The sequence below is a fragment of the Olea europaea genome, unplaced genomic scaffold, assembly GCF_002742605.1.
Source record: "Olea europaea var. sylvestris unplaced genomic scaffold, O_europaea_v1 scaffold1551, whole genome shotgun sequence".
NCBI lineage: Eukaryota > Viridiplantae > Streptophyta > Magnoliopsida > Lamiales > Oleaceae > Olea > Olea europaea.
Window position 1 is genome coordinate 91,693 of NW_019233108.1, and position 13,911 is coordinate 105,603.

At 33.9% G+C, this 13,911-nt stretch overlaps 2 protein-coding genes across 2 annotated transcripts; one reads left to right on the plus strand and one right to left on the minus strand.

Annotated features, from left to right (window-relative positions):
• The first annotated feature begins 4,979 nt into the window (after positions 1–4,979).
• Positions 4,980–8,598, plus strand: LOC111376698 (protein IQ-DOMAIN 1). Its single transcript, XM_022999670.1, has 5 exons — positions 4,980–5,482; positions 5,641–5,889; positions 6,947–7,174; positions 7,538–7,651; positions 7,794–8,598. The coding sequence occupies exons 1-5, from the start codon at positions 5,417–5,419 to the stop codon at positions 8,403–8,405; spliced, it is 1,269 nt and encodes a 422-aa protein (XP_022855438.1). The 5' UTR covers positions 4,980–5,416; the 3' UTR covers positions 8,406–8,598.
• A 19-nt stretch (positions 8,599–8,617) lies between these two features.
• On the minus strand, positions 8,618–13,111 carry LOC111376697 (cytochrome P450 711A1-like). The gene is made up of 5 exons (XM_022999669.1): positions 12,810–13,111; positions 10,733–10,885; positions 9,474–10,251; positions 9,296–9,391; positions 8,618–9,192 (listed from the first exon to the last, which is right to left on the minus strand). Exons 1-5 carry the CDS (start codon positions 13,064–13,066, stop codon positions 8,863–8,865), a joined length of 1,614 nt encoding a protein of 537 aa, XP_022855437.1. The 5' UTR covers positions 13,067–13,111; the 3' UTR covers positions 8,618–8,862.
• Positions 13,112–13,911: the final 800 nt, after the last annotated feature.

Here is a 13,911-nt window from a genome sequence, read left to right on the forward strand (position 1 = left end):
TATATATTTTATGAGACTCAAAACTTTTTTAACCATACATTTAATCAATTTTTATTAAATCTACTAAAAATATGATTTTAATTTATTCCAAACGAGACCATTGCACACTACAATATATACACCCTCCACATGACCTTGTAATGTTACTACGTTAAGTACATGCAGGTAATATAGCCCTATTTTTGGAGAGAATGAATTTTTGAATAATGTATTGAAGGAAAATATGTGGTTAAAAAATAAGTAAAAGTTTTGAATTTGCGTGTAATATTATTTTATTGAAAAATGTGTGATTGAAATGATGTCATAACATTATTTAAGAATGTATTTTTTTGGAAAGAACGAGACTCAAACAAGGCATATTGTTAATTCTGCAGTGTCTTATTGGCAGTTATACATTCGAAGACCGTAAATGTCGGTCAAACCTCGAAATGGCAGAAAAAGTTGGCAATTTTTATACAACACAAGTTTAACAGACTGTATAGATTATTCTAATTGGACTTTACAGTTTCTTGTTTCAATTTATTTTTCTCATTCAAATTCTGCCCAACAAACTTCCATTCATATGGTCTCACGTTTAGTTTTCTGTCAAGGCCCCTGAAATAAGTGTCAGGGTAGGTTAGGAGAAATGGGCATAATAATTTCTATTTATAGTTGTGTTCTTCAATAACAAATTTGTCATATACCAAAAGAATATAGTTTCCACTCTATTTCAATTGCAGAAACAATGGAATAAATGAGACCTTTGAGGATTTTTTGGAAAATAAAACATACATTCTCAATGGGCATTACATTGCACTTGAAATGACCAGTGTAGAGGAGAGTCGATAGGACAAATTTAGCAAGATTTATCTATCTAGATAGTAATGGACTCAAAGAAGTAAAATGAAGTTGGTTAACCTAAACGAGTCGAATGCAAGGGGTACAGTCCGGTCTAGTCCTTAGACCATTTCATTTTTGATGTGTTTTTAGCTCGACTTGATTTTTTTTTTTAGTAAGATCCTGAATTCGCACTCGTCCTATTAAGTGAGCCAATCATGAATTGACCATTCTAGAACAACTCCCAAATCAGAAACATGTAGAGTTCTACATACCATATTACCTTGGACAAAGAGGTAAGCCCCTTCTTTACCACATATATACAAGATAATGTTGTGTACTAATGGATTTCTAAGTATAAACCTTGGAAATAGATTATGGCTATAACATGCGATGCACTAGACAATTACTTTTCACTATGCAATAGTTGTAGCTATTGAACACTACTAAGTAGGAAGTGCTACATGTACATAATTGTCTACATAAGGGTGTTCATAATTACATGTGGTATTGGATCCAATCTTTAATTCAAATCTCACACTTGAACATCAACAATCGGATGATTGCCACATCCCATTATGAATACCATTATGTGCAATAATTATGTATAAGTAGAATTTTCCAAATTTAGTCTACACGGCGGGTTTAATGATAACTTGTTTTATTGGAAAAATTTCATTTGTGGCCACTGAACTTCCAATTAAATGTTAATTGGGTCACTAAAATATTATTGGGCTCAATTGAGTCACTCGACTTCAATTAAGTTCCGATTAGGTCAATAGACTTCAATCCAGTGTCAACTTTCACAACTTCATCATTCCTTATAAATTGTTGAATAGACCAAATTACCTATAATTTAAAATAACAAATGACATATTTATGTTACATTATGTAATCATTTTACATACCAATTTTTAACTATATTTTACTTTCCAAAATTTCAATTAATATTTAATTTTCACCTAAAAGTTATTATTATTATTTCTTTCTCTTTCAGCTATCTATATTAAGTTGACATTCAATCAAGTCTTCCCAGTACATCACACACACGCACATTTCATTTTTTAATCAAAATTATATATTTTTATTAATTATACTTATAGATTATATTTTTTATTATTAAGATTTCTAGTAAAAAAGAAAAATTCATTAGCAATAATTACAAATAAAATTACAGACGCATTCTTAAATTTCTTCTAAGTGGCTAATGACCTAACTTAAAATGAATAAGAAATTAATTTTAGCTACAAAATAACAACTGATATAAAAAATTATTTTAATTGAATTTTAATTTTTTTTTAATAAATAGAACATAGAGATTAATAATTTTTATATGTTAAAAGATTCAAGTGAAGTATTTTCTAGATTTTCAATATTTTAGTATCTCATTGAAATTATTTTTTTATTGATTTGATGTTAGAGTTTAGGAAAGGAAGGTAATAAATTTTATGAATACCACATAAACACTATTAATAGAATCAATAATTAGAAATTAGTGTGACTTGTTGTTTAGTTTAAGAGTTTTTGTCCTTTTTAATTTTATTTACAATGTTATATTTATAAAATTTTTAGTAAATGTTTTTTTTATAACCATTTTACAAAATATAGTGTATAAATTGTCAATTTTTATAATATGATACGTGCAGAGGCGGATTGAAGGGGCCGCCCTAACTGGATTTTTGGGGAGAATTTTTTTTTTTTTAATAGATCATATGTTATATTATATATCTAATTCAATATTTTTATAAATCTCACCTATGGCTCAATTGGTTGACTGTTTTTCAATCAAGTTGGACGTGCAAGGTTCGAATTAACTGTAAAACATTTTATAGTGTTATTTTTCTAAATCAACAACTTTTACCATAAGTAATACAAGAGAGATTATTCAAACTTGTGACCCCTTTTTTAGATTATTGAGGACATGACCGTTGTTGCACTCGTTGGATTGTGACAATAAGTGTAACAAAATGATATATCTTCAAGTTTAGCGGTTTTATGCAATTTAATAAGGTTTGAACCCTTGACCTTCGTTTGAAGCAGACGGAGATTTGGCCACTATGTTGCTTAAATTACTGCACAAGTGTATGCAGAAAGTATATTTTCATTTTTATCAAAAATAATTGTTATGTTTAATTTTCAAAATTTTATTACGACAAACGAACCAACCGCCTATTCTTACTTCAAATCCTGGATTCACCTCTAAATATATGTAGTGTGTGTGTGTTTTGTAAATGTCTCTATTTTTTATCCATACATTTGTTAGCTTCATCACTATTCACATCAAACAATATTTCATTCATGATTTAGTGGGCAATAAATATCTGAATAGATTAATAAAACGCAAAAATTCCACCTATATCATATAAGAACGACTTTAAATCCCTGTTTATTGGGATTAATATCAATTTTTTGATAAATTTGATAAAAATTGATGAATTATATAGTTGAAAAGTTGTGGATATCTTAAAATATGTAGTTAAAATTGATTATTGACTTTATATTAAAATTTAGATTTTAATTTATACCCAAACAAGCAGCAAATATATTGAGAAAATTACAAGTAGGTGATACGATATGTGCAAAAATTTACAAGAAATATAAAAGTTTCGAGTTGATCAAAACTAGATCTCAAATATTTAGGAAGTCCCTGTTTGTCTGTCATTAAAATGAGTTTTTTATTTTTTATTTTTTCTTTTTAAGCATGAGTTTCGAAATATTAATTACTAGAAAATGTTTGATTAAAAAATAGGAAAAAGTTTTGAATCTACATAAAAAAAAATTTTATTATATGAGTGTACGGTTAAACATGAGTTTAAGTCCCTGTTTGATCCCCATATTTGGGTAATGAAAATGGGAGGAATAATATTTTTTGAAAAATGAGAGGTTGAAAAAGAAGGAAAAGTTTTCGATTTACGTGTAATGTTATTTTATAAAAGATTGTGTGTTTGAAAATAAGAGAGAGATAGAAATAAAATGTAATGAAATGTAATTTAATAAGATTCAAACGAGGGCTAAATTTGATTTAATAAAAGACAAACATGGGAGAGATTTCTCCCTCCAATCTATCAATAAGCATAACATATGAATTCAAATAAAATATTTCAATAATTTCTCTTGTAATGGTTAAATTTAAAAAGGACTTACGAAATCCATTTTACTAAGGGACATCAAAATCTAAAGTTTATAAAAGAACATATTCTACCTTTCTAGAACCATAAATTCTATTATATTTCTGTTTAACTTTCATTTCTTAAAATTCATTTTCAAACATTCATACAAGGTTTATCTGGAACCGCTTTTCAAGGGAGAAAAAAAGACTTTTTGAATCTTTGCAAGCCCAAATCAGCCATCTTTATTGACTTTGACTCCCACATTGGGTCTCATTTGACAATCTAACGATCAAAAAAGCACACATAATTTTTTGTGAAAAAGCTCTGCCAGACAAGCGCATAATATTGAAAAAAAAATTTAAATTTTTCAATAACATAAAATTTACTAAAAATAAGAGTTTGTTTGGTACAGCTAAAAAGCCAATTAAAATCAATTTTTTAATCGTTATTTCATTATTAAAGTCGTCATTTTTGAATTATTCTCTCACAAATAGAACCCACTTTATCTCTAACGGTCAAAAAATTAATTATCAAAATCCCTATCAAGCAAGTACTAAGCTCCTGTTTGTTTTCCATTCTTTCCTCCATTAAAATGAAAAATATGACTGTTATCCATCACATTAAATCACCAAATTTGAATTTTTATCTCTTGTATGAGATCCATAATGACTATATTTTTCATTCTTATTTTTACCAAAATGAGAAACAAATGGGCCTAATTTTATGTGTAAAACCAGATTCTATAATGCTTGGAAATTTTGAATCCATGCAATAGGTTGTCCCCACATGGAATCCAATGTAGGAAAAAGCATTGATCCTCACTGCACTGACTTTCTAGATTTTGTGTCTGCTTATATTTGGGTTTGTTATGCGCCTTTTCATACACGGGTCGTGCCTTTTTAGGGTCCAATCAGGCGGATCAGGGTGCATTCTCGTAATTTATCTAAAAACCGTGGGCAATTACTCACACTATTCGAGCGGGAATAAAGTCATCGTGTCCCTTAAATTTCGAATTTCAAATATCAAAACCTAACACACAGACATTGGAGAAACCAACAAAAATAAACACAAACTACACTCTCTACCACTCACCACGAATTCCTATGCCCACCACCCCACTCTTCTACTGGTCAGCTGTTTGATTTGAATTGTCCCTTTTTTGTCTGGTTTAGAGCTCGTCGAGCAAAGTATACTTTTAAATGGGCAAGAAAAGATTGTTTGGTAAAGTCTAATTTTTTACCTTTGTGTTTTGTTCAATAATGGCTATTTTTGATTTTTATTCTTTATAAGCAGAAACAACTGTTTTTCACCTCCTAAAGGAACTGGTCCTCTCTCTTCCGAGTTTCATTAATACACCCTTTTTCCCTTTTTATTTAAGTCATTTTCTTGGCAATCGAGTTCTTGCTTTTGCTCTAAGAGTCACCCTCTCTATCTTTTTTTTATTCTTGAAACTTAAGAATTGGGTTTTGTAAATCAAGAGCTTATATCAAATGGGTGCTTCAGGAAAATGGGTTAAGGCTTTGATAGGACTGAAAAAACCTGATAAAGACGATCATGTAAGTCTAAAAAACTGTTGCATTTGCTGTTTTCGGTTACAATGTTTCACTGAAATGTTTACTTTTTGTTCTTGATTCCATGGTTACTGCACATTAATGGTGAGCTTTAAGATATTTATTACATAAATCAGCTAAAGATAGAAGCTTTTCTTTTAAAGGAGAAAGTGGGAGGAAAGAACAAGAAATGGAGGCTATGGAGGAGTTCATCAGGTGATAATAGTGTGTCCTCGTGGAAAGGATTCAAAAGAAATGGTGGATCAGACGGCTCTTCTGATTCTTCATCAGTGAATAATGATGCCTTCAATGCTGCCGTGGCAACTGTTGTAAGGGCTCCACCCAAAGATTTCAGGGTTGTCAGGCAAGAATGGGCTGCCATTAGGATCCAAACTGCATTTCGTGGATTTTTGGTAAGTTTGTTTAGGGATTTTCCATTTTTCTGTTTCGATCTGTTTTTGGAATAAAAAAGATTTTGACTTCTTTTTCTTCATTGATATCAAACATGGAATTAATGTTTGTGTTTTCGTGTTTGACTTAGTTTGCTTGATTTCACATGTTAACACTACAAATCAAAAGGAAAAGAATGACTTAAAAGGCTAATGTTTTATAGTGAGTCTAATTAGAAAATATATAATATATTTATTAACCAATTAATCAAAAGAACTAGGAGAAGGTTCTTGTGTATCTGAAGATAAAATTGAATTACTCAAAATGGTGTACTGAGGTGGGGGTTCGGGTACGTATATCAACGAGTTGAGCTGAGTCGGCTCGGGAGTGAAATTCGAGGCTCGGGCTTGGCTCGATTAAAAAATGATTCGGCTTTTTTTCGGGCCCACGCAAGGCCGAGTCGGACAGGCTCGGTTTTAAGGCAGCCTTTATTTATTATTATTATTATTATTATTATTATTATTATTATTATTATTTTTGCATATATATATATTTTATATAGGCTCGTGAGCCCGAGCCACACAGGCACTCCAAAACGGGGCTTGGCCCTAACTTCAGCTCGGTTCTCCCGAGCCTCGAGCCGGATGGGTTTAAGCTTTTTTTGAGCTGAGTCATGGGCGGCTCGAGCGGACGAGTCCGATTGCCATCCCTAGGTATGGGTATAGAAGGAGAGGGTGAGAGTGAGGAAGGAGAAGAAGACCAGAGTATAAAGATTTAGGATCTTGACAAAAAATGAGGCTGCTTTTGAAAATCTTATAAAAGGTCTTCTATTGTATTCTCTTTACAACTTGGTCCTCAGACAATTTCCTGGACAGCTTGATATTCAAATGATGCTTCGTTCTTTTTATTCTATGGGTTCCTGAATTCCTTTTGAACGTTTTATGAAGTGGGCATGATATGTCAATCTAGAAAACTTAGGTCCTAATTATTTAATTTCATATGGATGTTCGTTTTGTGATTAAGGTCTTCCTCTTGACCTGACTAATGAGTTCCTCACTTGTTGCTGGACAATGATATTAGGCGAGAAGAGCTTTAAGGGCTTTGAAAGGATTAGTGAGACTTCAAGCTATAGTTCGTGGCCGGCAGGTCCGGAAGCAGGCTGCCGTTACTCTTAGGTGCATGCAAGCTTTGGTCCGGGTGCAGGCTCGGGTGAGAGCTCGTCGTGTACGTATGTCCATAGAGGGACAGGCTGTGCAACAAATGCTCGATGAACGCCACAGCAAGGCTGATCTCTTGAAACAAGCTGAGGTAGTATCTGTCTTGGTTCTTATAGATAATTGTCTAAAAAGCATAAACACTCCTATTGAAGTGTCATTTTCGTGTTCGTCGCTTATCAATATCAGACACAGCCACTCTTTGAACACCAGAACAGGATGCCAACATGCCACAGCGTATCCAACATTTTATATAAATTAAGATACAACGTACAAAAATGTATAACTTCAAAGGATTTAAATTAATGTATCCATGTCCTACTGTTTTTGATAAATCTTATACTGGCGTGTCAATGTCCTGGTTTCTCTCATACTATTATCAATTGAAATTTATTATGAATAATTTTTTCCAATATTCTTAACTAAGGACACATTTCATTATTTTTGAATTTTTCAGGAAGGGTGGTGTGACAGTAGAGGAACGTTGGAAGAGGTTAAGACAAAGATACAGATGCGGCAAGCAGGAGCTGCTAAGAGAGAGAGAGCATTTGCTTATTCTCTTGCTCAAAAGGTAAGATTTTGAGAAGGCAATGTTATAGTACTAAAAATGAAAAATGTTAAAATCTTGTTTATTTTATTTTCCAGTTCTATTTTTTATTGGGTACTACCTCTCACTTTCAACAATTATGATTATCTATTCATATTCCTTGCAGTGGAAGTCGAGCCAAACTATTCATTCCCACACAAATGCTTCAAATCCTCTTAAAAGTTATGAGTTTAACAAGACCAGCTGGGGATGGAGTTGGCTAGAACGTTGGATGGCTGCAAAGCCTTGGGAAAACAGATTGATGGAACAATCTCAGACTGACCCTTTGGAAACAACTCCTCTATCTAAGACCTGCACAGATTCCACCAAGGGCAATCTCTCGAGGTTGACTGAACCTAGTTCGGTGAAAGTCAGAAAGAACAATGTCACAACACGAATATCAGCAAAGCCTCCCCGAGTTGGGCAAACTACTCACTCATCTTCAAGTCCGAGTTCTGATTTCAGATATGATGAAAGCTCGGCTTCTTCAATTTTCACATCTACAACTCCAGTTTCTGGAAACACCATGTTTGCGTCAGATAGAGCAGAAGAGATCAATAATATTAGGCCAAGTTATATGAACATGACAGAAGCTACCAAGGCCAAGCAGAGAAATCATAGACTTCAAAGACAGTCCATGGACGAGTTTCAGTTTCTTAAGAACTCAGCAGTTTTTACAAACGAGGAATCAAAAAGCAATGCAGGTTCTGATAAGTTCTCAAGGAAGTTGAGGGACTGAGAGAATTGCTCATTTCAGTAAGACTGGAATGTAATGTTTAATATTTATTGCAAGTCTTCAACACCATGTTTTTCATGCGAAAAAAATGTAACAAAAAAGTTTAGTTTCTTGAGATGTGATTTGAATTCTGAATTATGTAAAAACTGTAAGTCATGATTTTGGAACCAATCAAATGCTTTTGAGCTTCTATTTATCCATGTGAGATTGAAATATTTTTAGCAAATATAAAACAGAGAACAGACTGCTATCATGTGAAAAACTGTTACAATATAGTTCTGAACAATTTCGAGAAGTATGAGAAGACAGTTTTTAAAAAAGTTACTGCTAAGTAACTTTCAAGCTTTGCCTAAAGTCTGTCAGCTCACAATGTTCTTGAAGTATTGATTGTCAATTCAGAATTACGAAATTTCACCAGATAACACGAGTTCATACTGAAATATTTATCTTTTCAGGACTTTCATGTGCGTTTGATGGCTTGAACCTTTACTCCATGTTTGAAGTTAAGAACTATGCCATACTCGAGTCCCAAAGGAGCTTCCATCTGTGGAGAATGTCGGAACACATACTTTCTATATAGATGAATTAGTGAAAGTTTAATTTCTTGTAAGGAGAATTTCTGTCCAATGCATGCACGAGGCCCTATTCCAAATGGAATATTAGCGTAAGGATGTCTTCGTTTTTCCTCTGCACAATTTGGATCGAACCTCTCTGGTTTGAACTTCTCAGGTTCTGGGAAGTTCTTAGGATCTTTAGCTAGGACTCCAAGGGCCAACCACACCCATGTGCCCTGCTCATTCAAGTATAAATACTTTTATCAGATGATTCAGATTCCTTATGTGCAAAATAAAGAATAAAATTTATATAAAATAACATAACATGTAGTTTTGTACCTTTGGGAGATTGTAACCTCCAATACTTACTGGAGCCGATGTTTCCCTTGCAACTAATGGAGAAACTGTGTAGACTCTCATTGCTTCTTTAATCACCTGCACCCAAAATTACAAATGCTACGAGAATTCATCATTTTTCAAGATGATTGCAGAAGATAAAGATATTCCTGAGACCAACCTGATCAATATATGGAAACTTGGATTGAAGATCTGAGGCTGTAGGCATTTGATCATGGGGGCCGAAAGCATCAATCTCTTTTAGCAACTTCTTCTCAACTTCTGGATGCCCCGCAACCAGATAAATTATAGTAGACAATGTAAATGAAGTTGTTGCTGATCCAGCTAACAGATGCTCATATGTTACTGCACTAATATAATCCGAGGTGAAGACATTATTGGCAACTGTCTGCGACTCTCTTGCACTCAGTATAAGTGACAAAAAATCCTTCGAGCCACGATCCTTTTCTTTCATTCTGTTCTCCACTATCCCATCTAGCCGGCTACTCAGGTTCTTGTTTGTTCTTTCTACTTTCCAGTCCACTGTGCCTGGTATTCTCTTAAGAATCTGGCGAAATGGCTCTTGAAGAATAGGGACAAGCAGGCCTAATATGATTGAAATGGAGCCCGATAAGTCCATTTTAAGCTGAGTTGTGGAGTAAATGTGTTGATTGATGAACTGTTGGACTTCATTATCATCGCTTTGATCGTTCGTTTTGTTGACAGAATCAAGACCAGTTTTGGGCTTTGACAGCCTGAAATCCACTCCAAAAGCTGCTTGTCCAATTACATCTGTGGCTAATTTGAGGGAGAGTTCGGAGAAGATGAAATCTTGTTTACCGTCTAAATTGTTGGTTGCGGACTCGATGAACTCTTGCATCGTCGGCACCAACTTGGCAAGGTGAGATGGCTGGTAGACCGACAAAATGGCGTTTCTCATGGTCGACCATCTTGAATCCCTGCAAGATGTTATGGATTAAATCTAATTCTCTAACTTCGACAGCAGTAACAAACAAAACACTTAAAAAAATATAGATTTATAGTACTCCACCCTCAATATGAGAGCTACGTCCATTTTGCTGCCATAAATTCTTCCTTTATAAGGAATATAAGATTAGAAGATCTTCATACACACTAACACACATTTCTGTCTTATCCACAGTTCCACACAAAAGGTCAGGGGAAGAACTAGTTCTTTTTTTTCTTTTTCATTTTTTTTTTTATAAATCTTATGCGAAATTGTGGACAAAATCTTGGATTTGAAATTTTGTATGGGGGCAACTGATCGACCACACTGTAAATCCGCCTCTGCAAAAGCTTGACATACATCTTTTTTCGTAAGTATGGTTCAAATTTTTACGAGGCTCGATTCTTGGAACTCACCATGACATGATCGATGAATCGGATACAGAAATACTAAGCAGTTTTGCTTGATAATACCTGGTGAAGAATAAGCCCTTTTGATGAAGAGGGGACGCAGCAATGGGAGACGGAATGCTTCTGTTGTTTATGTATTTGAATTTTTTGATACCAACTTCTCTGCATAGCTCTGGATCTGCTATAATCACTAGTGGTTGTCTTCCCATATGAAATCTATTTTAAAGAACAATATCAGACAAAAATTTCATTAAATTAGCAGCCTAGCTAATTGGTGACACATGCTAAATTAAAGATCAATTATCTTGTCACCTTTATTTCCAATTTTTCTTCAGAACTAATGAGACGAATTTAGTAGTTACATGGCCAACTGATTTTCTACGTTATTTTGTTAAAATATAAACTTTTAAATTGAACTCCTAACCACGATTTATGAGCTGATTCTTCAGTATTAGACGGTTCTAGAGATGGTAATCAGGCTCGTCGGCTGGCCCTACTTGAGGCTCGGGCCGGGTCAGCCGCGGACTTTATATTAAAAAATACAGCAAAGCTATGTACATAGCTTTGCTTACAGAGGGCTTACCGACCCCTCACATGGGGTTGGTCTCATGTGGGTCTCGATGTAATAAAAAATGAAGAAAAAAATTCGGACCCCACCCCTTTTTGAGAACTCTGTAAGAGTTCTGTAAAGTGCTGGGCTGTACGCCAAGCACTGCCCTAAAAAATAATAAAAAAAAATTCAAAGCTCTGCTACCTTAGGTTGCTGCCTCAAAAATGGCAACAAAGCAACAGGCCGCAGCCTATATATTATTTAAAAAAATAAATAAATAAAAAATACAAGCGTATCTCACTCGGTTTGATAAGGCCTGAGTCGAAAGCTCGGGCCAAACCTTGATTTCTTGATCGAGCAAAAGCTTGACTCGATTCGGGCCCGCAAAAAAGCTCGAATTATTTTACTCGAGGAGAGCTTGAACCTCGAGTTTCATCTCGCGAGCTGACTTTGATCAACTCGTTGATATCACTAGACGATTCGGACCTCCCGCGGGTCCCGATTCCGAAAGGAATTTCGTCTAGTGGGCGGGACTAATATTTTTACTGACAAAAGCATGTTACTGCGTCAGTTGAAGATTTGGACGTAATTTGTTTCTTGAAAATATATTCTCCTTTTTTATAGTCTTTTTATTATCTAATGGATTGGATTAACAGAAGTACACACCACTCAATTTTAGCCAGAAAACAAACAGCTTTTATGCCCATTGTTCTTCAATTTGAACCAGTAAATTTTATTGGTTAACTTTTTTAAAGAGTTCTTGACTTTCTTGTAAAAGACTCTTTCCTGTGGAAAAGTAAATTATTAACTTATTCAGAAAGACCCTTGAACCCCTATATCCTTCTTACTAAGCCTTTGTTTATCAACAATTCTATCACATTATTTTTTATAGTACTCATTTTCAACAACACATTTTTTATTAAAATAATGTTACACATTAATCATAAATTTTTCATTCTTTTTTAGCCACACGTTTCAACATCAATCAGTATTCCATTATACACTTTTTGAAATTAAAGAGGCACAAACAAGCCCTAAAGACCCTCTAGTGGTTTCGAGCAGAGGTCTTAATTTTGATTTGTTAAAAATTAGATTTTAATAAATTATAATAAAAATTGATGAAATATATTGTTTCAACTCCACTAAAAGATTTATTTATTTATTTATTCTTTTCTCACATGTTTGTCCAACTAAAAAAAGGAGCAAACTTCCATTTTTGTATTAAAAGATTAAAAGATCAAAAAAGAAACAACTTCCAAAGAGAAGGCAAAACGTGTCTGGTGGAAAAGTTGAGTAACTTTTAACAATTATGCTATATGTACATCACTACTTACAGATTATGTTATATGCCATATGTACATCACTACTTACAAATTTATTTGCTATTTGATGATGTGACGAGATTTGATTGGGTCAAAATCTCATCAACCAAATAGAAAAAAGAACATGTAAAAGTTCTCTACTTTTATCAATCTGTAAAACATTATGTACAACAAACATTTTCCAACTTTTAAACCTACAGACATGTTAAGCTGAGCTTAGACATTACTTCAAAAATTATCCAAACATGCTCGAGCGCAAAGAACAAACCTGAAAATAGGACCATATCTCTTAGCAAGAATGGAGAATACATCAGGGCCATATTTTGCAAGCAAGGGCAAGTGACCTAAGAAAGGAATTGCTGGAGGACCAGGCACTTTCCTTACACCCCAATAAGGACCATACAAGTACCCCAATACTCCAGCCAGTAAGGCCAGTACCGTGCATATCACTGAAACCATAGTTGGCCTTATCAAGGACAGTAGTATTTCTCCATACTGCTGAAAATTTGCTGCTAGAAACTCCATTGTTGAGAGGAAGAGAAGAACAAGTCTAAATTCTTGAGAGTTGGGAATATAAAGGAGTTTCTAAAGCATTTTTAATGTGGGCTGTTGGGCTATGTCCTTGTTGAATGATTATGATATTAAAATGGTGGGTTCCTCCACCCCCACGAATCTTAATATTTTAGTTATTGACGATGTTGACAAGAATGTGACATCTTCAAAAATAATACTATGATTTCAGAATTATTAATGCAATCAAAATGGAAGGTTTGAAAGGTGTATTAGACTTTAAATCAGTCATATCTGATATGAGTTCTTGAGAAAATCTGCCTTTGCACCTGTGCTGATTATTCATAATTGCTCTATATTCATAATGTTCAAATTTTAAAAAAAAAAAAAGAAAAAAAAAAAGACCAAGATATTTTACCACGTGCCCTTCTCATATTTTTTGTCCTCATGCAATGGATGTAATATTTTGTGGGCTCTAGGCCACTCTCATGATACACTACTCTCGTCTGAGTTCCATCAAAGTTTGTCCATAACCCAACTCTGGTAAATCTAATCCCTCGTCATTATCGCCATGTATATATCCAAACAGAAATGATATTTGTACGAATAAATTACACAATAGTTTTACAAGTGCGAAGATGGCAGCACCGATTGACTGTTTTAACTTTGTTTTTGTCCAAAAACCAAAGAAATGTTGCCATGTGGCATTGTATAGATCCATCCATGCAATTTATCTGTACATGTAGCATTGTCAATGTTTGAAAGTATCTTACTAATGAAGGTCTTGAGATGTGGTAATAAATCCATATGCTCCTACCCTAAGTGCAGACTGGGACCAGTGTAAAAAGGTGGTGGAGCAG

Coding starts and splice junctions, on each gene's coding strand:
- LOC111376697 (XM_022999669.1), bottom strand. CDS start 13,066: ATGGAGTTTCTAGCAGCAAATTTTCAGCAGTATGGAGAAATACTACTG. Junction 10,886..12,809: donor AGATATGGTCCTATTTTCAG/GTTTGTTCTTTG, acceptor TCTTTAAAATAG/ATTTCATATGGGAAGACAAC. Junction 10,252..10,732: donor AAGGGCTTATTCTTCACCAG/GTATTATCAAGC, acceptor AACATCTTGCAG/GGATTCAAGATGGTCGACCA.
- LOC111376698 (XM_022999670.1), top strand. CDS start 5,417: ATGGGTGCTTCAGGAAAATGGGTTAAGGCTTTGATAGGACTGAAAAAA. Junction 5,483..5,640: donor AACCTGATAAAGACGATCAT/GTAAGTCTAAAA, acceptor TTTCTTTTAAAG/GAGAAAGTGGGAGGAAAGAA. Junction 5,890..6,946: donor CTGCATTTCGTGGATTTTTG/GTAAGTTTGTTT, acceptor CAATGATATTAG/GCGAGAAGAGCTTTAAGGGC.